The following is a 24179-nucleotide window of genomic DNA, read 5'->3' as shown; positions in this document are numbered from 1 at the left end:
AAAATGTTTATCAGGCCTAGTTTGTTTCATCTTCTCTGTCAGGTCAGCTATGATGAACTGAGGTCTCCTGGTTCCCTGATAGCTTAGAACAGGGTTCAGCAGACTTGCTTTTTAAAGGGCCAGTTAAATGTTCGGGGCTTTGTAGGCTACATGATCTCTGTCACAACCACTCATATCTGCCATTGTAACACAAAAGTAGCTATAGACCAGTAGCTAAGTGAATGAGCATGGCTGTGTGCCAATAAAACTTTATTTATAAAAACTGGCAGTGAAGAAAAAACTGGCAGTGAAGCAGATTTGGCCCAGAGACTATAGTTTGCCAACTTCTGCCATAGAAATGTATAAGAAATAAGCGTGAACTTCAGTCTTATGTTTTCCGTGTTTTGTATCCTTGTTCATTGGGAATCCCCATTGCTATTAGGAAGAAATGGTTGTAGGTACTACCTTAGGGTGTGCCCTTCCTCATTATCCCATCTGTGTATCAGAGTTGGAGAAGGAGGTAAAAGCCACAGAAGCAGGTTTCTAGATGTCTGTGTGTTTGTAACAGGAGACTGGACTAGTAAATTAAATGTTATTCGAGGAACACAAATAGTATAAACCATTAGATTTATTCCTTCCCATCCTAGTATCATGGAAAGATAAATGTAATTCATCTTCCTAATCATAGAGGGAGCTAGATATGTCTTTTGAAGCATTGATTGCTTTTTAGGGTACTAATTAGTGCTTGAGTTTGCTCCATGATGAAGTTGCTTTTGCTCTAACATTTCTTTCCTGGGTTAGTCATCTTTCCACTTTCGAGAAAACCATTTTAAGCACTGGTTTTTAAATAAAATTCATGGTTGAAATAGTCTGTCCCTTTTACTGTAACAAGCATGTGATGTATAGGAAGTTTATAAGTTATAACTTCTCTACCTAACATAGAAGTCACAAACATATATTCTACAGAATTCAAATTTTAACCTATACAAAGCGCATAGACACCAGGTGTGGCAGGGGATGCTCTCCCTTCAGTATAGCCAAGAGCAGCACAACTTCCCTCAGCGTACTTATGAAAGCGCTCATTTGCTAGCCACCGTCCTACCCCATGTTATTTAGTCCTTAACCCATTAACAGCTTCTCTAGCAGAAGGTCTATTGAAGCTCCGACTTGAGGGTAGAGAACAGAGGGCATGGCTACTAATAGTCCGCAATGACAATAACAGGTATCACCTTCAAATATTTTATTTAATCCTCACCATTGCTCTCTGAAAAAACACACGTTCAGGGTTACATAGCCTGCAAGAGGTGCATCTGAGACAAGCATCCAGATGTTCTCATTCTGAATCCTCCTAAATCTTTTCTTCCGTACCGGAGGCTTCACACTGCTCCCTATTTGCAAAAGTACTTCAGGGACCTAGCATTGGCTGGGGAGTGGAATAGGGCTCAATCACAGGCAAGGCTTTCAGCTCCTTATCAATAACTCTGTGTTTTCTGTTGTACGTACTCAATTTTTTCTTTTTAACACAAGTTTTTTACCCTATTTTTTGCTGTACATTTTATGGTAGACACTGCTAAAATACACAGTTGTGGAAGAATAAATGCTGTAAAGATTCATTTTTATTTTTGCCGATACTCATTTATATTTATTGTTAATATCAACAATGCATACCGAGTAACATATTCCACTATTATGAATTATACCATAGTCACTATAAAACTCTTTGTCAACCTATAATTGTGTTTGTAGCAGTTGCACAGAAACAGTATTCAGTTTACTGATGGATATGAAGTAAAAGAAGATATTGGCGTTGGCTCCTACTCTGTTTGCAAGAGATGCATACATAAAGCTACGAACATGGAGTTTGCAGTAAAGGTAAATACTTTTAGGTTTAAAATGCATCTCTAACAGTTCTTATTCATGCATGTCCGTACCACTTAAAAATTACACTCTTCTTTGGTAAATGTGCTTTTTCTTATTTAAAAAAGGCGGGGAGGGGTATGGTAAACTGAAATATCTGCAACCTTCAGGGCCCTTAATCTGGAACCATGGATTCACCTGTAAACTAAAGGTAAGTACATACCTACAGTTTGCTCAAGACAGTATCATTTACACCTGATTTTTAGTAACACTCTTTTACTCTAAAAAGTCCCCAATTTTGTGGTCTAAGAGTCAGGGAATTCCTCAAGATTGTATGCCAAATTTTTTATGTTTACATTTTTCTGGCAAAAAGTGTTCATACTGTCCTTCACATTTAAAAGAATCTGTGCACCAATAAAAGAATATGCACCACCGTTATAAAATTTGTTATCATTAGCTGTTTTAATTTCATCAAGGGTCAAGACAGTAAGAATTTTCTAAGTCAAAAACCAAAGCACATGGCTGTATGATAAAGTTTGAATTACAAACCTTTAGTTGAAAGTGAAAAAATACTGTATTCAGGTTTCTGCCTTTTCACTTCTTGGGATGGTAGTCTCTGCTCTCCCAGTGCAAACAATTCAATGTCTAAAGCTTTCAGCTTATTTTGAACCTTAGAAATGATCTATAAGCGTTTAGTGATCTATAAATGTTGAGTTAGTAGGGGAGTGGCATTAATTGTTATTACTTCTGTACATCCATCTATCATACAGATCTACCGTGATTTCACTGTGTAAAAATAAAATAAATGTCTTTTATATATGCATAGCAAATAGCTGGGAAGACACACATACACAAAAAATTGTTACTACTATTCTAAACTTGGATATAATTGCTTTAAAAGTCATCAGTGTCCGGCCTTCTGTAAAGTGTAAGGATGAACCATAAAAAGGCATTTTAATTTGCTCTTCTACTTTTTGCTCATAGTGAAATATGGAGTACATAGAAATTTTCTGATTGCTTACATGAAAGGAGATAAGGTGAGTGATGTACATGGTAGGCAGTTTAAGGATGTATCTTGTCTCCATAAACACATCAGAAAAAAGTAGAAATGCCCTGAGGCCCCCTATGAATTACAGAAACCAGGAGCAGTATACCAAAACCTTGAGAATATCTCCAAGCTATTTGTGGAGTCTTGTGACTTAAATTAGATTCATAAAACAAATTCCAGCATAAATTCATTTTACTGAAATTACTACAAATCAAAGATCTGCAAGCAAAAGTATGAATGAAATGTAAGCTCTGCTCAGATTAACAGATGAAAGAGATTGTTGCTAGGAATAACACCTTCCATTGTGTTCTCGTCTTCAGAAGACTCATCTTCCTTGAATTTGCATGTCTATTCAATATACCTTCTTCTTAATCATCCATTTGCCTAATTCCACACTGTCATTTGCATTTGATTACATTGTACACCTATGTTTGTATTCCTTGTTCTTCACATACGGAACTGTTTTACAACTAAATTCACTTCTGATAGCAGATTTGGCTCACACTGTGAGTTGCAAACTCTTTCCTGGATTGCTGGAGCGTTGGAGTTATTTATTGCGTACATTAATTACTAAGCCTAAATCGAAAATATGTAGGTCACAAAATTTGTTTCAGACTACCCTCTGGACAAAATGAAACCAAAACGCGTTATCCTTTTAAAAATATAATATTACTTTAACAGATTAAAACTTTAAGAGATGTATTTTTAAGAAACAGCTGACATAAAAGGATTGGAAAGCTATATTAGTATTTTAAAGGGCTTTATTATAATAATTAAACTTAACTTTAGCCAAGTAAAATTCTAGGTGTGGTTTTCTGCTTAGCTTTCTGCCTAGCTTCAAAATTGAGCTTGTTCCACTTAACTCTTAATTAATTCTTTATAAGTAGCTTACAACTAATGGGTTCTTCCACTGAAGCATTTTATTAAAGGAAGTAAAGGTAATTTAGTAAACAGATGGCTAGTGGTGGTATTATATATACATCTTTTCCTTAATTTTCTGTATTGATAGGGGTTAGAAGTTGACTACATTTACAAGGGCTTAAGACATTCAAGGATGTTCATAAGGTCCCAGTAATTCACTTTTGCTTTTAATTCCCTTGCCTTTGGGGATGTGTTGAGTAAGAGATTGCTACGGCTGAGGTCAGAGAGGTCTTTTCCTGCTTTCTCCTCTAAGGTTTTGATGGTTTCCTGTCTCACATTCAGGTCCTTTATCCATTTTGAGTTTATTTTTGTGAATGGTGTGAGAAAGTGGTCTAGTTTCAACCTTCTGCATGTTGCTGTCCAGTTCTCCCAGCACCATTTGTTAAAGAGACTGTCTTTTTTCCATTGGATGTTCTTTCCTGCTTTGTCAAAGATGAGTTGGCCATACGTTTGTGGGTCTAGTTCTGGGGTTTCTATTCTATTCCATTGGTCTATGTGTCTGTTTTTATGCCAATACCATGCTGTCTTGATGATGACAGCTTTGTAGTAGAGGCTAAAGTCTGGGATTGTGATGCCTCCTGCTTTGGTCTTCTTCTTCAAAATTACTTTGGCTATTCGGGGCCTTTTGTGGTTCCATATGAATTTTAGGATTGCTTGTTCTAGTTTCGAGAAGAATGCTGGTGCAATTTTGATTGGGATTGCATTGAATGTGTAGATAGCTTTGGGTAGTATTGACATTTTGACAATATTTATTCTTCCAATCCATGAGCAGGGAATGTCTTTCCATTTCTTTATATCTTCTTCAATTACCTGCATAAGCTTTCTATAGTTTTCAGCATACAGATCTTTTACATCTTTGGTTAGATTTATTCCTAGGTATTTTATGCTTCTTGGTGCAATTGTGAATGGGATCAGTTTCTTTATTTGTCTTTCTGTTGCTTCATTGTTAGTGTATAAGAATGCAACTGATTTCTGCACATTGATGTTGTATCCTGCAACTTTGCTGAATTCATGTATCAGTTCTAGCAGACTTTTGGTGGAGTCTATCGGATTTTCCATGTATAATATCATGTCATCTGCAAAAAGCGAAAGCTTGACTTCATCTTTGCCAATTTTGATGCCTTTGATTTCCTTTTGTTGTCTGATTGCTGATGCTAGAACTTCCAGCACTATATTAAACAACAGCGGTGACAGTGGGCATCCCTGTCGTGTTCCTGATCTCAGGGAAAAAGCTCTCAGTTTTTCCCCGTTGAGGATGATGTTAGCTGTGGGCTTTTCATAAATGGCCTTTATGATCTTTAAGTATGTTCCTTCTATCCCGACTTTCTCAAGGGTTTTTATTAAGAAAGGGTGCTGGATTTTGTCAAAGGCCTCTGCACAGCAAAGGAAACAACCAACAAAACTAAAAGGCAACCAACGGAATGGGAAAAGATATTTGCAAATGACACATCGGACAAAGGGCTAGTATCCAAAATCTATAAAGAGCTCATCAAACTCCACACCCGAAAAACAAATAACCCAGTGAAGAAATGGGCAGAAAACATGAATAGACACTTCTCTAAAGAAGACATCCGGATGGCCAACAGGCACATGAAAAGATGTTCAACGTCGCTCCTCATCAGGGAAATACAAATCAAAACCACACTCAGATACCACCTCACGCCAGTCAGAGTGGCCAAAATGAAGAAATCAGGAGACTATAGATGCTGGAGAGGATGTGGAGAAACAGGAACCCTCTTGCACTGTTGGTGGGAATGCAAATTGGTGCAGCCGCTCTGGAAAGCAGTGTGGAGGTTCCTCAGAAAATTAAAAATAGACCTACCCTATGACCCAGCAATAGCACTGCTAGGAATTTATCCAAGGGATACAGGAGTACTGATGCATAGGGGCACCTGTACCCCAATGTTTATAGCGGCACTCTCAACAATAGCCAAATTATGGAAAGAGCCTAAATGTCCATCAACTGATGAATGGATAAAGAAATTGTGGTTTATATACACAATGGAATACTACGTGGCAATGAGAAAAAATGAAATATGGCCTTTTGTAGCAACATGGATGGAACTGGAGAGTGTGATGCTAAGTGAAATAAGCCATACAGAGAAAGACAGATACCATATGGTTTCACTCTTATGTGGATCCTGAGAAACATAACAGAAACCCATGGGGGAGGGTGGGTGATGGGTATTGAGGAGGGCACCTTTTGGGATGAGCACTGGGTGTTGTATGGAAACCAATTTGACAGTAAATTTCATATATTAAAAAAAAAAAAAAAAGAAAGAAAAAAAAAAGACATTCAAGGATGGAAGAAAGAGATGTTCTTGGTACCTTTTCTTGAGGCCTTTGAGTATTTAATAAGTTCTAAACTTAGACTGGCTTTCAAATTTTGATTAGACAGTGTGGCCAGGGACTTGAATAAGACTGGTTGATAAATGGCTCATATGTCTAGTATTTATATAAGATAATACTTAAGATCTGTAGCTTTAATACTTAAGGTTTGTGACTGTATAGTTCATGAGATTTTATGATAAATATCTGCCTTTTAGATTATTGATAAAAGCAAGAGAGACCCAACAGAAGAAATTGAAATTCTTCTTCGTTATGGACAGCATCCAAACATCATTACTCTAAAGGATGTAAGTAGTAAATTCTTTAACTCCGATCATTTGAATCAGTTGTCTAACTCGCTCTGGGAATGTTTTCAAATATCATGTGGTAGACAAAGAACTCAATATCGTAAGTTTTAAAAAAATTGACTGGAGTGCAACATATGTAGCATAATTTCAGCTATAAAGAAAAATATGTTTATGTAGTTAATTTTTGTATTTTTGTTTTAAGAAGAAAAATGTTACTGACGTTATTGCTTTTAATACCTATATTTACTGGAACATGTGGGTATTAATTAGTATTAGGGATTAACTAGTCTCAGACTCCATGGATTCCCCAAACTCTCTTCCACAGTACTGCCTGAGAAAGCAAACACTCAGATATGTTACTTGCCTACCTACATCTCATACCCCCACTCACCTCCAGTTCTTGCCTTCCTCTGTCTGCAGTAGTTTTCACACTTCCTCTCATACCCCATGCTCTAACCATGCTCTAGTATGTACACATCTTTCAGCTTTCCTCCTTTTCTCATGCTGCTCTGTCTGAATTTATGGTTTCCTCAATGAACAGTACCACTTCCCTTCTTTGCCTGGCTAACCACCGTTCCTCTAAAACTTTGCTAAAACATTACTTCCTCCAGGAGGTCTGTTCTTCGGATCGCCACACCCTAGACGAGTGAGGTATCCTTTCCTTTCTGCCTGTGGTTTTATCATACCAGAGCTGTTGGCGAAGGGTGTGAACTCCCCAGGCAGCATTAAACCTTCTCTTGCTGATGGTGCTCACATAGGCTCAAAGGCCATATCTGGGTGTCATAGACCTGATATGTCACATGGCCAACTAAGCCAGAGAATTTCTAAGGTACCTTTTGCCTTTCACCTCTGAGATTTTGTGAATTCCAAAGTTTACTCTTCCTTTTTCCTAACCAAAACTCCAGTTTCCTGAGATTAATTTATCACTGCTCATTGTTAGAAGAAGAATGTTAACTTAGTCCCATTAAAATGTGAAGCTGCATATCTTAAGTGACTCTTTAATTACTATAACCTCCCAAGAATCTGACCAACTAAATAAAAAAGGAAATACAGAAAATTCTTTCTTCCTTGACTTGGAAACTCCCTAAGCTGTTACTGGTTTTTACATCTTTCCTCCTTCTTTGATTTCAAATTCCAAGGTCTCTAAAATTTTTCCTGCTTTTATCATAGCATCTCCAACATTTTTTTAACTTATTTCTATGTCTGTTTCTCCCTACTAGAATAAAAACATTGAGGACAGGTACCTTGTTTTCTACATATTTGGGGCCCCAGCACCCACTACCTCTTACGGAGCTAAATAAAGGTGTGCAGTAACCCGGTGGTGATGGGGAATAAAAGAAACTGAAGCTTAATAAAGAGGCTATCTCAGTTTGGGATTGCCTGAAGTACAAATCCAAAATTACAATGAACTTTCTATTTCTGCATTGGGAGGAAACTTGTATGCTTCTGTGTGGTTAGATGGAATATCTTTCTGCTACTTGATCTTCCTACTGAATTTGTGCCACAGCTTGTATTTCAGTTTAATCAAAACCAGAATTGATTCATTGTACTGTTTATGTAAATATGGAAGTTCTGCAGTTGCAGAAGTTCCAGGAAAATCACAGTCCCCGCTGTCATCGATAGAAAGATCAAGAGAAACAAACCTGAGAGCAACAGTTCAGTACCCCTTCATATACGATGCCCATCGTTACTTTGATTGCCATGACTTAGGTTTCACAGAAGGAAGTTGCAGATTATTTTTCTGACATTCAATCTAATCAATTCCTGTTTTAATATTCTTGCATGCATAAAATGGCTTGTAAATTTTATATCCTCTATCAGTTGTGATAAATAAAAATTTCCTTGACTATAGACTTTGTTCTGAGCACATGTAAAGCCTCAAATAATTTTTGACATTTTGGTGTTAAATCTTACAGGTATATGATGATGGAAAATACGTGTATGTAGTGACAGAACTTATGAAAGGGGGTGAATTGCTGGATAAAATTCTTAGACAGAAATTTTTCTCTGAAAGAGAGGCCAGTGCTGTCCTCTTTACTATAACCAAAACTGTTGAATATCTTCACGCACAAGGGGTAAGTCTTTTTAACATTTTATATATACAAATACACACATGCACACACATACATACATATATATACATGCACACACACACACTTTCACCTTTTCTTTTTTTTTTTTTAACCTATTCTTTCTGAATGTTTGAACTAAAATTATAAAGGTAGAAGTTACTTTATACATTAATGGAAAATAACTACTATTAGCTTAATAATTATTTTGCTGTTCTTCATTTACTAAAATTTCTCCCACCAAGGTTGAAGTGCTACTTTGAAATCCTGACTTGTTTATATTAAGTTCTTATGCTTCCCAACAAAACGTGAGTGAGGTCTTCTGACCAGGAAGACGCATCACCATTTTTGCTAGGCCACTCTGTGCTCTTGAGAATTAGATCCATTGCAAGTTTAGAAGCAGAACCATAGAATCATGGGTTGTATTCACTTATAAAAGGAAATTAAGAGGGGCACCTTGGTGACTTAGTTGTTTGAGCGTTCGACTTTGGCTCATGTCATGATCTCCTGGTTTGTGAGTTTGAGCCCCACATTGGGCTCGCGGCTATCAGTGCAGGGCCCACTTCGGATCCTCTCTCCACATGTCTCTCTCTGCCCCTGCCCTGCTCGCACTTTCTCTCAAAAATAAATAAACATTAAAAAATAAATAAATACGTGGGGCGCCTGGGTGGCTCAGTCGGTTGAGCATCCGACTTCGGCTCCAGTCATGATCTCACAGTTCGTGAGTTCGAGCCACGCGTCGGGCTCTGTGCTGACAGCTTGGAGCCTGGAGCCTGCTTCAGATTCTGTGTCCCCTCTCTCTCTGCCCCACCCCTGCTTGTGCTCTGCCTCTGTCTTTCAAAAATGAATAAACTTAAAATTTTTTTTTTAAATAAATAAAAGGAAATTAAGAGACTACTTCTTAAGGAGTTTATTTTCAATATGTTATTCTCATTTTGTTTGTCTTTGCTCCTAGAAGCTAACAAGTGGGAAGTGTCACTTTCATTCTAGAGCTTCTTGATTTCTAGATGGTCCAGATTCGCCTAGTATACTAGCTAAGAATTAGTGGGACTCCATAGTCGCTGGAGAATTGATGACCTTGCAGTCATCTAAGTCTTCTATATTCTTTTCCCATTGCTTCAGCAGTAATTAGTTACTCAGATGATCTGGAGAAGTAATGTTCTCAATGTTAGAAACTAAAACTGAGGTGATTGATTAAAATCTAGACTCAGAATTTAGTGGTAGAAGGAACATAGAAGTCTAATAAGGAATGTCAAGGTTTATGTGAAAGAAGTACTCAAGTAAGTAAAGGGGGAGAAATATTACAAAAATCTAAAGGAACAATATCTTTTAGTATGTGTGACATTGTCACTTGGATATTAAATAGGCAGTACTTAAAGTCTGGATTTTTTTTTCCTTTTTACCCCTAAACCCAGTGCCTGTTCCATTGAGCCTGTCAGCACTTGTTTGTTGCATACATCCATTATACATGCTGTTCCCTCTCCTTAGAATGACTGTCCCTCACTGTTCCAGCTTGTTTGGACCAGATGTTACCTCCTCTAGAGACGTATCACCTGTTTATTCTCTGCCTTCCTCACTACCGTGCAAGCTCCTAGCATGGAAAGGCAAGGATCTTACAGGTCTTGTTTAATATGGTATCTGGAGCTTCTTATATAATACCCTGGCACATGATAGGCATTCAATAAATATTTGTTGAATAAATGAATAACCTAGAGGCAGATATTACTGCTATTTGCATTTTACCTTGACCTAACCTACGTACTCAATGGACAAAGAGGAGGGAAGTACATACTATTTTTTCTTCCTTCTTTCCTTGCCCTGGTTCTGTATTAGAGAGTTATGCTTACATTATCAGCCTTTTATAATGTTGAGATCATTTGAAGGTCAGCACTCACATCCTCTTAAGTACATTGCTTGACAGTTTGTGAATAAAGAATTTTCCATCATGGAAATGTGTTGTTGTATTGTTAATGTACCTCTTTAATTTGTATTTCAATTAGGTGGTTCACAGAGACTTGAAACCTAGCAACATTCTTTACGTGGATGAATCTGGCAATCCAGAATCTATTCGAATTTGTGATTTTGGCTTTGCCAAACAGCTAAGAGCAGAAAACGGTCTTCTTATGACTCCTTGTTATACTGCAAATTTTGTTGCACCAGAGGTAATTGTGAAGTTATTTGCTTCCAGTGTTTCAGTATATTTAAAAACTCATTTGCTGTGTTTAATATGGAGTAGTTAATAGTTGTTTAATTGAAGACTTACTGAACAAATAATTAAAATAAAATGTCAGCTCTTTTTCTTCTGATGGTAGTTCATCCTGTCCTCAGTCCCCTACTACTTAGTCCTTTTCTTGCCCTAACTTCTGTCTTTCTACATAATCACTCATCTGTAGTGGTCTACTGTCACTAACACTTTTGTGCTTGTCAGCGCATGGAATTAAATGGAAAGTAGCTTATTCTCATCCTTTCCTAATATCCTTTTTAATTTACTGGTTTTGTCACCATCTTCCTGTGTTTCTGAGGCTAAAACATCATGGTTTCTTCTTGTCTTTAGCTACATAACTAGGTATCATCTCTGTTATCCTCAAAAACCAGTTTGAGGTTCTTCTGTTCACAAAACTGCCATCCTAGGCCCTGCTTCCTTCACCACACCCCAAATGACTGCCATGGCCTAATTTCACCTTGCTCCCTTTCTTGATCTCTGATCATTCCACAGAAGAGCTGCAGCATTACTGAAGTCTTTTTCAAGCCCTACTTTGATCAAGTTGCTTCTTTTCCTAAGAAATTTCTGTTCCCCATTGTAGCAAATCTAAAATCCACTGCTTTGCCCTCAAGATTTCTTGTCTTTTTATTATCATTGTGTAAAAACACATAACTATGAACTAGATAAGAAAAAGTAATAGTTTACCGAGGCACCTGGGTAGCCCACTTGGTTAAGCATCTGACTCTTGGTTTCAGCTCAGGTCGTGATCTCATGGTTCTTGGGTTCGAGCCCCGCATTGGCCTCCATGCTGATAGCATGGAGTCTGCTTGAGATTCTCTCTCTCCTGCTCTCTATGCCCCTCCCCCACTCATGCTCTCTCTGTCTCTCTCAAAACAAATAAATAAACTTAAAAAAAGATAGTCAACCCTAAGATAGGGGTTATGTGCCAATCACATGTATTAAGTGATTTCATCCTCACAACATAGGGTTTACAGGTAATAATTCCTTCTAATTATAACTTTGTGAAGTAAGTACTTTCACTCAATTTTTATAGGAAACCAGGTGCACAGTGAAAGGTTACATAATTTATTTGAGGTCAGGTCGAGATTTGAGCCCCAGCAATATGGCTGCAAAGTCTGTGCATTTACCATTATATATTTCACAAAAAATGATAATAGTTGGTAGTGTTAGAATGGTTGCATTATATTTACCAAACTTTTTGTAATTTTCTTACTTTGAGTTATAAAATAATACTTTTAAAAAGACTCCTTGCACCTGTTCTGGTGGTACTAGAGCTAATGAGGGACAGACTCTCTGCTTGTTTGTCCACATACCCACAGCATCTGACACATATCCAAGCATAGTCACTTCATCTAGCCATTTCATTTTTCCCCATCAGTGTTTTCTGCTTCACACAATCAATCTGCTTCTTGAAATCACCATGTAGCTGTTTTGCCTTGGCACGTTGGATGTTTTTTTGTTTCAAAGCCTCTGAATTCATCTTTTTCAGGAAATCTTCCATAATTAAACTCTCTTTAGACTTGAGCTTTTAACTCTTTGTCTCCTACTCACCACTTAGTCATCCAGGTTAAAACTTGGAAGCCCTCCTAAAATCCTCCTTCCCCATCATTTCTCTACATCCAGTGGGTCACCAAACCCTTTCCATTCTGATTCCTGAATATTTTAGACCTCTTATCCTTTACCCTCTACATCTCATCTGAACTAAGTTGTTCCTTTTATCTTTACATCTCTTTCTCTCCATGTCCTGCCTTGGTGTGGTTCCTCACAGCCTTTCACTTGGTTTGATACAAATTGTTTTCTGTCATTTGGCCTTTTTTCCAGTCTGTCTTCTTACCAGCATTTCCTCTATACCTTGAGTTAGCCTTTTGGTGTACACATCTACTTATTTTATTTCCCTGTTTAATGCTTCAGTGACAACTGATTGCCTACAGGAAAAATATTTTAATTCCTTAACAAGATACATGTAAAAGCCTTTCATTCTCTCCAGTGTACCCTACCTAGAGATCTGGCCACACTGAATCCTTGCCTCTCCTTAAGCATGCTCTGCTCACTTGCCTCTGCCCTTTGAGTGTCTCTGCCCTCCCCAACCTCCTCCCTTTGCCTCCTGAATTCTTACTTATAGGCCCAGTACAAGCAGGCTGCCCCCTAGCCTTCCTTCTCTCCACATTTCAAGAATGAATTGTTTCCTCATCTTTATACTCAGACCACTTTAAATATAGTTTTGTTATAATACTTACCCCGTTGTCAAAGTGCAACTCTTGATACCAGCTCAGGTGGTGATTTTTCAGTCATGAGATCAAGCCCCGCATTGGGCCCAATGCTGAGCATGGAGCCTCTTGGGATTCTCTATTCCTCTCTCCCTCTGCCCCTCCTCTGCTTGCTCTCTCTCTCTCAAAATAAATAAACATTTAAAAAAATCAGCCAAAAAAATACTTACCACATTGGATTATTAACTTTATTTATTTATTTATTTATTTATTTATTTATTTCCCCTGCCATATTCTGATTTTCTTAAGGAAACCAGAGTGTTTTGTGTTTATCACTGTTCATTCCTAGGAATAGTTGGCGATTACTAAATGCTCAAGTGAATCATTTTATATATGTAGAAGTATAATTTTGCACTCTATCATTTGTACTTTCATATGTGTTCTTAAAAGTATGGTTTTATGTAACCAGTTTTGCAGCCTTATACAAACTAAATATATATTCATTTAAATAAGAAACTTAGAGGGGAGTGGGGATGGGAAGGAAAGAAATTTAGCTTCAATTTATTTTATAGTTCTCTCTATGCTACAGCAGCACTCAATAAATGCTAATTCAAATACCAAAATGAAATTTTACATATATATGAAATATTAGTCATAGAATGTTCTGGAATAGGGTTAATATATTATTGCCTTGTTTGCTAATCATGTTCTGTTGAGGTTTTTCTTAAATACACTGATTTAGAAGATACAGTGTAGTTCATGGCCTATTCACATCTCTAAAGTAAACAGTGGTGTATTAATACTAATTGTTATTTTTTCTAGGTTTTAAAACGACAAGGCTATGATGCTGCTTGTGATATATGGAGTCTTGGTGTCCTCCTCTATACAATGCTTACTGGGTGAGTGGACCATATTTTGCAAGCATTTATTCATCAATATTTTCTTCAAATTATTTAGTTTTATTTCATTTCTGCATTATAATATCCTTCTTTTCATGTTTTCTCCTATTACCTAATACAATCCTGTATGTGTGTGTGGATTTGTAAATACATATTTATAACTGTATCATTGATGATTTTCTATAATGTACCATTTACTAATGTCTTAAGGTCTTAGCTTGACTTTTTTCCATGCCTTTTTTGTATTCTTACATCATAAATATACACTACTTTAAATATTTTATTCTTATGTGCCATATCTTAAAATATTTATTTTATAATATATTAAGTCTAATTAATAGTTCATAGCTTATACCTTGAACTGGCGCTTTATGAAGCTTCATGATGTTGATGTTTTTCACTTTCGGAGATTTCAATGAAGTATTACATTAAATTACTCAGAGTACTCTTGGATACTGCAAAGAAATGTGAAGATTACCAACCAAAAAGAAATTTTATTCATTAACATTTTAATTTTATTATAAAATAGTTACACTCCATTTGCAAATGGCCCTGATGATACACCAGAGGAAATATTGGCACGGATAGGCAGCGGGAAATTCTCACTCAGTGGTGGTTACTGGAATTCTGTTTCAGACACAGCGAAGGCAAGTATAGCTTCCTATAATAAACTTTTGAGAAAATAATTTTTCATAATCCCTAGTGAGAAAAAATCATGCCAGTTAAAAACTTTTGTTTATGAAGTAGTATTTTGAAGTGATGTTACCAAATAACTTGAACTCACAAATGGACCAATTAATTTGTTTCCCAGAGGTATTGGTTTGGCTTTGTTATTATCTATATATCTAAAACTACTTCTTACTTACAAACATAATGAATAATAATGGTGGTAGTCTTCATGATTCGTGTGTCTATTCTGTGCCTCACACTGCACTTCTCCTAAATTATCCCATTTAATCTTCTTAACAAACCCTGTAAAATAGGCGTTAGTATCTCCATTTCACAGAAGGAAACCAAGGCCCAGAATTTTGGTGTGAATTTGTTTTTGGTTACCCACCAGCTACATGTGGGTGCTTCAAATTAAACAGTTGATTCCAAAGCCCTTGTTCCCTAGAATAGACTATACTATGTTCTCTTTTTGGTCCATATTATGTAGAAAGGGGTCTCCTCTTCTTCACAGTAAACAGTAGTATAGTTTTATAGTGTCTGTTTGAAATCCACTTGAAAAGCCTTTGTCCCTGAAAGATCTGCCATCCTCTGGCTGACTTGCTTTCCAATTCTGCTCTGCTTCCACTTTACTCATAGAAAATGCTCTTTTAAAAAGAAGAGCAAAAAATTTAAAAACTAAAAAGAAAAAGAGGGGCTCCTGAGTGGCTCAGTCAGTTAGGCTTCCAACATCAGCTCAGGTCATGATCTCAAGGTCCGTGAGTTGGAGCCCTACGTCGGGCTCTGTGCTGACAACTCAGAGCCTGGAGCCTGCCTCGGATTTTGTGTCTCCTTCCCTCTCTCTGCCCCTCCCCAACCTGTGCTCTGTCTCTCTCTCTCAAAAATAAATAAACATCTTTAAAAACCTAAAAAAAAAGAAGAGCAGAGTTTTCCACTTCCAAGGAAGAAAAACATAGAGGAGATAAAGAAGATAATTACTGGTAAAAGTGCTTGCTGGTTTCTCTTAGAGGTGGAAGCCTGAGGTGAGATGATTGTGTAAGTAAATAGGGCATGTAACAAATGTCGATTGATACTTTTGGCCTAGAGGTGAAGCCTATGTTAGCCAATTTAATGTCTATATAGATAACATTTGGCTTTATAACTGATTTAAAATGACCTGGTATCCTTTCCCTTTTTTTAGCCGTAACATTTCTTAAACCAGATGATTCATTTTTCTGGGGATTTCTTTTTCTTCCATGTATTGAGCACCTACAACCTGCTTAATAAGTGAAAGTCCAGGGATAAAAGATGTGACTGAGATAGAATTCCTGATCTCAGGAATCTCACAGTCTAGTTGGGAGATGGCCCCAAGTATACAGTACAGTGTCACGTGTGCTGTTACAGTGGTACATTTTTTTATGTTGAAGAAGTTCACAGATGGTGCTCAGTCAGAAAGATTTCCAGGAAAGCTTTCCAGAAGCAGTGAAGGGACTTTCTTGGCAGCTTTAGGGAGCAGAAGGATGTATTCCATCCCAGGCTGAGAGAGCAACACATGCTATTTGTGGTCACGACAGCCTGAGCATGGCAGAACGCCTCCAGGTTGCTGCACACGGTTTGATGGGACTAGTACAGGGTACACGTGAGAAGGTAGCTGATGAGCCCAGATTATGAAAGGCTTTGTAGATTATGCTCAGGATTTGGGGTCTATTCTAGGTATTGGAGAAGTGTTGAAAAATCTTAAGCATTTTCATGATCACATTTTCTTTTTTTAAAATGTTAATTATCGAGAGAGAGAGAGCAGGGGAGGGGCAGGGGGAAAGAGAGAGAGAGAATCCCAAGCAGGCTGTGCTGTCAGAACAGAGCCCAGCACAGGGCTCGATCTCACAAACCATGAGATCATGACCTGAGACGAAATCAAGACTGAGTCTTGATTCAACCGACTCAACCAACTGAGCCACCCAGGCGCCCTGAAAATTTTCCTTGTTTAAGTTTATTCTGTGGTGGGGTAATTCTTATCCATGGAGTCTACCACACATTGTCATGATCAGTTGTGAGGCATATCAAGTAATGTCACCATATGAAGTATCAGAGTTTACCCACTGCCTGCTTTTTAAATAAATTCTAGAGATAACCTCACCTTGCTCTAATTTTGATAATTTCGTTCTCATTGACTTGCATGCCAGTATGCTGTTTTGGGCGAAAGAAAAGTGAGGATGAGATAAAAATGGGATCTAAGTCACAGCCTTTCTTATAAATGTTACATCATTACTAACAACTTTTGCTAATTTGTCCAGTTAAGACTTGAGATTGTTGGGGTGCCTAAGCGGCTCAGTCACTTAAGCGTCCAACTTCACTCATGTCATGATCTCATGATTGGTGAGTTTGAGCCCCGTGTTGGGCTCTGTGCTGACAGCTCAGAGCCTGGGGCCTGCTTCAGATTCCATGACTCCCTCTCTCTGCCCCTCCCCCGCTCGCGCTCTCCCTCTCTCTATCAAAAATAAATAAACATTAAAACAATTTTTTTAAAAAGACTTGAGTTTGCAAGTATAATGTGATAATTGAATACCCACAATATTGGGAAGAAGGGGGGTTCTATCAATCTGATATGTCACCTCAAGAGTACATTGCACATGTGAATGTCATCAGTCATATGGGCCATATGTTTCATATGTGGCTTTGAGAAGAACAGGACCATTTACTGGGCATTTATGTGCCAAGAACTATGCTAGTACTTTTACCTACATTATTTCATTCATTCCTCACTGACCTAATATTAGGGACTTTACTTGTAAGGTTTTGCAGTAGTTCAGGTCATGAATGATGAAGATCTACACTAGAGCAGTTGTAGCAGGATTTGAGCCAAATGGAAGAGAAATTTGGCAGGCAGAATAGATTCGGTGGTTAATTGGACATAAGAAGCAAGGGAGAAGCAGATAGCAAGCATGTAGTCCTTATTTCCACGTCAGGCAAACGAGCAGGGTAGTGGTGTCCTTCACCAAGATGTGGAATGCAAAAGTAGTTTTGAGAGGAGTGATGACTACAGATTTGGAAATTAAGAATTTGAAATGTGACTATGATATATAATTAAGAGATGTGTGTTCATCAAGCACCTGGCTATATGGATGTAGATTTTAGGAAGAAGTAGAAGTCTTGGGTGGACTGTGGAGTTGGAAGTTGTCATCATCTGGAGTAGCTACAGCCATGAGCACAAAGGAGCTTTTCTGAGCAGAGTGATGAGAGCTATGGAAGGAATTCAAGGGAGCCACCACCATTTAATGAGAAAGCTTAGGAGGAATAGCCATTGAAGGGTAACAGAACAGGAGGAAGAGAAGTGGTTCTCAGTGACTTGGCCCAAGTGCACTGCTTAATGCACAGATTTGATTAAAGTTATAGTAGAGTTTTGTTGTGTCCCTCAGCAGTTTTGCAACCTTTTATGTACTTGAAGAACATTTTCGCACTTTAAGAATTTTGAAGGGGAGTTACTGGTTGTTTCACTTTTTATTTCTAATTCTGTTCAGTAAGTTATTCCCGCTCTTAGCTGTTAATGAAAACTAAAAATAAGAAACTGGTAGTATCTAATAGCAGAGGAATCCTTAGAATAACATCTCGATTCCCAATATCCAGTCAGCCACCGGGTTCTGTTGTTTCTTCTAAGTACCTCAGTTCCATCCATATTTCTCCATTTCTTATACTGCCCTGAAGCCATCAACTCTCACCGGTCTCACATTGGAGTCTCCAGGCTTGTACCCTGCAATCCGTTTTCGTTCACACTTAGTGAGCATAATCTCTCTAAAGTACAAACGTGACTGTATTACTCCTTTGCTTTAAATGATTTCTTACCTCCGGAAAAAGTGCACCTTTGCTAATGTAGCTTACAAGGGCCTTCAGGGTCTGGTCCCTTCTCACCTTTCTCACTTTATCTGCTGCCACTGTCTCCTTTGCAGGTTTTGTTACAGCCACATTGCCGTTCCTTTCAGTTCCTTAACTGTGGCATGTTCTCCTATCCCTGAGGGCTCTCTAAATACACTCGGCTCTGCCTCCTTGAATTACTCTGTCCGCCCCCCCCCCCCCCCGCCCTCTTCTCTAATCCATCTCCTGCTCATCCTTCAGGTCTCACATTCCTCTAAGGAAGTCACTCCTAAGCCACAGCACCCTGTTCAGGTTAAGCGTCTCTTTGTGTTCAACTGTACCTCTTTATTCATCCCATCCAAGAACTTACTGTTTGCTTTGTAATTGATTCTTTGTCTCTCCCTCACTGGGCTGAAAGCTTCATGAGGTTAGAGTTCATTTTATCTTATTCATTTCTAAATACCCAATGCCTAGCAGGATACCTGGCCTTCAGTGGATACTTAGTAGATACATTCTGAATGAAAAATCAAGTTAGAGAAGGCTTTTATAAATCGTAACTGTGTTAGTTTTGAAAGTATAAAACTAGCAATTATATGGATCTATACCTCAGCATAGGAAAGCATTTGGATAGATAGAAAGCATTTGTCTCTTGTTGAAGAATGGGATTCTGGGAGTTCTTCATGTTCTTTTGCTTCTCTGTAGTTCTTAATTTTTTTTTATAATGCCTATAAGTTGCTTATGAAGTGGGAAAAAATAAAAATAATTCCAATCTGGGGCCCCTGGCTGGCTCAGTTGGTATGGTATGCAATTCTTGATCTCAGGGTCGTGAGTTCAAGCCCTGCATTGGACATGGAGCCTATTTAAAAAAAAAAAAAAAAAAAAAAACTCTAATCTTTTGTAGGGGGCATTTGGAGCCCTCCAATTAAATTTATATTATTGGGCAGTTACATTCTGTTTTTCATTATTACAAGCAGCACAAAAAAAGTCTGTAGCTAAAAAGTACTTAGAAATAAACTTACAAAGGTATAGAAAAATCAGAATATCTAGATGAAAAAAAGAGCCAAAGTACTTTAAGATACATAAATGTGGTAAATTTACTCTTTGTAATGCACCAAAATTACTGTTAACTAAGGGAAGAGAAAACAGACTTAGGTTTTTGCTTTTGTTTGTTTGTTTGTTTTGTTTGTTTTTTTTTTTTTTTTAAGAAATTATCATGTTGACCAAATTGCTTTGAGCCCAAAGGTTTGGTACCAGGAAAAAATAGTGTCATAGAAGCTAAGGAAGAATGCTGACCAGTGTCAAGGGCTATAGAAAAACAAACAGAAAGATTTAAATTTGTTTTATTATTATTCTTCCCATCCCAGGACCTGGTGTCAAAGATGCTTCATGTGGACCCTCATCAGAGACTGACGGCTGCCCTCGTGCTCAGGCATCCTTGGATTGTCCACTGGGACCAACTGCCGCAATACCAACTAAACAGACAGGACGCGCCCCATCTAGTCAAGGTGAGTGTCCCTATTCAGGCACTCTTTTCCACATGTTCTGCAGAAGACTTTGAGCCGCCCTCTCCATGCCCACACCACCTTTCCCTTTCCCTCATCCTGTTTCCATTTCTCGAATGGGATTCCCTTATAGTGAGTACTTTAGAAAAGAAAAAGTCGCGGTGCCTGGGTGGCTCAGTCGGTTGAGCATCCGACTTCAGCTCAGGTCACAATCTCATGGTTTGTGAATTCGAGCCCCGCGTTGGGCTCTGTGCTGACAGCTCAGAGCCTGAAGCCTGTTTTGGATTCTGTGTCTCCTCCTCTCTCTGCCCCTCCCCTGCTCATGCTCTGTCTGTCTCTCAATAATAAGTAAACGTTAAAAAAGAAAAGGAAAAGTCAAGGCACACCAAAATATCACAATAAAACTGGTTTAAGGGGCGCCTGGGTGGCACAGTCGGTGAGTTCGAGCCCCACATCAGGCTCTGTGCTGACAGCTCAGAGCCTGGAGCCTGCTTTGGATTCTGTGTCCCCCCCTCTCTCTGCCCCTCCCCTGCTCGTGCTCTGTCTCTCTCTGTCTCAAAAATAAACAAAAACATTTTTTAAAAGTTAAAAAAAAAAACTAGTTTAAGAATGACTTCTGGGTCACCTGGGTGGCTCAGTCAGTTAAGCGTCTGACTTTGGCTCAGGTCATGATCTCACGGTTCATGAGTTCAAGCCCCGCATCAGGCTCTGTGCTGACAGACAGCTCGGAGCCTGGAGCCTGCTTCAGATTCTGTGTCTCCCTCTCCCTCTGCCCCTCTCCTGCTTGTGCTCTGTCTCTGTCTCTCAAAAATAAAAGAAATGTTAAAAAAATTTTTAAAAAAGAATGACTTCTGAATTTATCATTCAGATAAGCTTAAGCATTTCCTAATTTTTTTCTATACTTTACTTTCTTATGTAAAACCCAAAACAAACTTTGAGGTCACCAGTGGTGGCAAAATACAGGTTCCAAAGAGCATGCTTTGCTACCTCTCACATTAAAGGATTGCAAAGAAACAACAAGTTGAATAGTCCTGAGAAAAGTGAGGACTGCTTGTTATAAGACCATCCCTGTCCTTTCTCATCCATAATTTCAGCCACCCACATTTGCATCTTCAACTTTAGGTAAATCAGAGGGTTTGACCAGGGTGGTTGTTTTCATTATGAGCCCTATTAAATCTGTATACATTTTCATATGAAGAAAATAGGGAGGGGGGAATCTCAATTTCATATTCTGTGTACATATGACTACCCATTGTCGTTTGTGTTATGACCTTTCTTTCCTGTTTTCAGGGTGCCATGGCAGCTACGTATTCTGCTTTAAACCGTAATCAGTCGCCGGTTTTGGAACCAGTAGGCCGTTCTACTCTTGCTCAGCGGAGAGGTATTAAAAAAATCACCTCCACAGCCCTGTGAAGTGACCTCACTGAGATATTTGGTACCATGGTGTAAGCTGATAGCACAAGTTCTGGCGACAGGTAGCACATATCTGAGAGACACCTGCAAGCACACACTGTCCCAGCTGGTACCCATAATGCTGCTGCTCCTGCTGCTGCTCCTGCTTCCGTCTCTTCTCGCTTTAAATGATTGTTAGCAAGTTAGATTTTCCTGGAGCTTCGGATGAAATGAAAATGGAAACATGATGAAGACATATTCACTGAATCAACGAGAATAATGAACATATGAATACCACCTAAAAATACACTGAATAAAGTACTCTACACCATATAGCATTATTTTTATAGGAAATATTTCATGTCCCTGAAATATTCTTTGTTAGTTATAGGGATGGACAGTTTATGTTAAGCACTTAGCTTAAACAATCCGTTTCTATTAGCACTGTATCCCTTGTGCCATCCAACATTTTGTATGTTTTTGTAAACAGTTCATATACAGTACATTTCTGTACTGCTTTCTTTAATGTATACATGCTTTGTTTAACTTGGAATCTATTATTATTAATCAATTGACTATTAAATCTGGTTAAATAGTTCACCTGGATTAACAGTATTGTTGGACAGCCCTAAAAATGGCCAGATTGTGGAACAGCTGTTGAATGTAATACTTCCAAAATGTACATATCTTTCCCCATGTCTGTTTCACTGGTTCGTTCATTTGTTTGTTTCTTAAAGTCAGGTGCTTTGTCAGACTAACCTAGAGAGCTGTTACGGTAGAGAAAGTTATCACATGTGTGTGGCATGACATCAAGAGTACAACTATGAAGTTAGTCCATATACGTTGCAACTCCTTAGGGTTCTTTTTTCCTTAGTTGAGGAAGTAGTTCTTGCACTTTTAATCTTGAATAGTATCCATATTTAGTATTTGGCATATAATTTGGGATTTTGCCAGTATACATCAGGCCTTTAAGAGTTATGGTGAAGAGATTGGCAAAGGAAAATTTAGCAACAGGTCATTCAAGTCCCATTGGATCTTTCATATTTAAATAGATCAAGTTGCAGAATTTCGCTTATGAATAACAGGATACATGTTCTTGTATACCTGCAAGAAAAGTATGCTTTTTTTGGAAAAAAGGTAAATCATAATGAGTTCTGTCCCATTACAATGCTCTATATTAAACACTAATTTGAATGTAATAAAGGCCACCAGCCTCTATATGAAATTGGATTTAAACTTTTTTATTCGAGGGAATAAAACATTCTTGATCAAACAATATCTGTTCTCACCTGAAATCATAGCTAAGGTAGGCTAAGTGAATGTTCACCATTGAGTGTTTTCTGAATTCCTTCTGATGATTTACAGCCTTATAATTTTTCCTTTAACTTCAGAACTGATCAGCTTTCATAGTGGTCACTGGGTCTGCTTCGATTACAGTATTCATTATCTACATCTAATCTGGGTAGTTTTCACAGTTTCATTTAATTAAGGAAACTTTTGTATCCATTATTACCTGTATTTTGGTCAAGCTATCTACCATACATCAATTTATAATATGAAAAACATGAACAAAGAGAAAGTGATTTAGCTTAGCCTTATCAGAAATGTACCCAACGGATCTTAGTCATGTACTAAGCCATTTACATCAGAAGTCTTTTTCTCCTGCCTGAAGCTTTAAATCTTCTCTTGAAAGTACAAAGCCAAGAAAGCATACTTTAGTTAAATGTCTTGGAAGCCACTTATCATTTCTTAATTTCTCCTCTGTGCAACTAAAGAGAAAGGGAGAGTCTGTAACATTAATTTTGCTTAAGTGACACAAAATGATTATCACATCGAAATCAAATGTAAGTTTATCTTCTAAATAAAAAACATATAGGAGGAAGGATTTCAGAAGATCTAGTAGAAGAAAGTGTTTTTTTTTTTTTTTACAAATGCTAACTATCAAAAACTGCTTCCCATTGCCTGGAAAGAAACCTTTTTTTTTCCTTTCTCTCTCTATTCAGTATTTCAAACTATGACCATCCCAAATTCTTGTCACTTTTAAAATGTTAATGTAACTCTGGACAGAAAAAAGATACATTTGCAAATTTTGGACACTGTTGCAATTCCATAATTGCTTAGGTGTTTTGTCCATCATAATCTTAGAACCAGAAGTAAATGTGTAAACCCTTATAAATTATCTACTCCAGCTTTCTCATGTTGCATGTAAAGAACCTAAGACCCAAAGCAAAGACTTCTCATTTGGTTTTTTACCCTCATAACACCATGCTGCCTTCCCTTCATATTATCACCCAACCAGGAGCAGACTTGTTCAAATCATATATATATATATATATATATATAGTTCTTAGGACATTTACTCTACTGGTATATGAATGCCAAATTGATTGCCCTCAAAGATATTGCCTTCTTTGCCTACTCCAGCTGCCAGTTTTATTGGAGAATATCAAGTCATATGTTCACACAAGTGAAGGCTTTTGCCTAAAATGCAGTTCATAACCTTAATTTATTTCATCTGTGGTCCTGGGTTTCCTATTGCCTTTGACTTAGGCAAGTTGGCCAACAATTGTGCTCTAAATGTAGTGCTTGCACCGGGTTTACCTTTTCATTAATTTCTGAGTCCACTTCTTCTGGGCCCTTCACCAGTTAGTTCTGCTGGTTACCAGGGCTTCTCCCAGAAAGGTTTAAGTTCAGTCTTAAAGATATTTCAGTGTGAAAGAAGGAACGAAACTATCAGGCCACTTTTACAACCCCCCTCTTAGCTTATAATCCAAAATAATACCTAGAATTGAAGATTGCATTTAACTTTGCCAAGCACACGCTGAAAAATATGGATTACACTACCATGTGTTTTATATCTTCTCTTTCAAGTGATGATGTTAAATTAAGGTAAGTTTTGTCCTTTTAATTTTTTATGTAACTCATTTCAGCTCCTTCTAATTTATAGAGAT

The 24179-nt window shown here is 37.9% G+C and overlaps 1 protein-coding gene across 5 annotated transcripts in view; it reads left to right on the top strand.

Annotated features, from left to right (window-relative positions):
* The window catches only part of RPS6KA3 (ribosomal protein S6 kinase A3), a 117302-nt gene extending 94798 nt beyond the window's left edge, over positions 1–22504 (top strand). For 4 of the 5 annotated variants that reach the window (XM_049643568.1, XM_049643569.1, XM_049643571.1 and 1 more), the window contains 6 exons: positions 1726–1851; positions 6352–6441; positions 8358–8516; positions 10511–10672; positions 13764–13840; positions 14370–15457. In XM_049643568.1, the coding sequence (XP_049499525.1) occupies positions 1726–1851; positions 6352–6441; positions 8358–8516; positions 10511–10672; positions 13764–13840; positions 14370–14526 (771 nt within the window). In that variant the 3' untranslated portion in view covers positions 14527–15457. Of the gene's footprint in view, positions 1–1725; positions 1852–6351; positions 6442–8357; positions 8517–10510; positions 10673–13763; positions 13841–14369; positions 15458–19698; positions 19840–21126 lie in introns of those variants that run through there. The other variant, XM_049643573.1, reaches the window with a different exon arrangement.
* Positions 22505–24179: the final 1675 nt, after the last annotated feature.

Source organism: Panthera uncia, chromosome X (genome assembly GCF_023721935.1).
Source record: "Panthera uncia isolate 11264 chromosome X, Puncia_PCG_1.0, whole genome shotgun sequence".
Taxonomy (NCBI): Eukaryota; Metazoa; Chordata; class Mammalia; order Carnivora; family Felidae; genus Panthera; species Panthera uncia.
The sequence above is the reverse complement of the archived record's forward strand: the minus strand, read 5'-3'. Positions and strand labels throughout refer to the sequence as shown.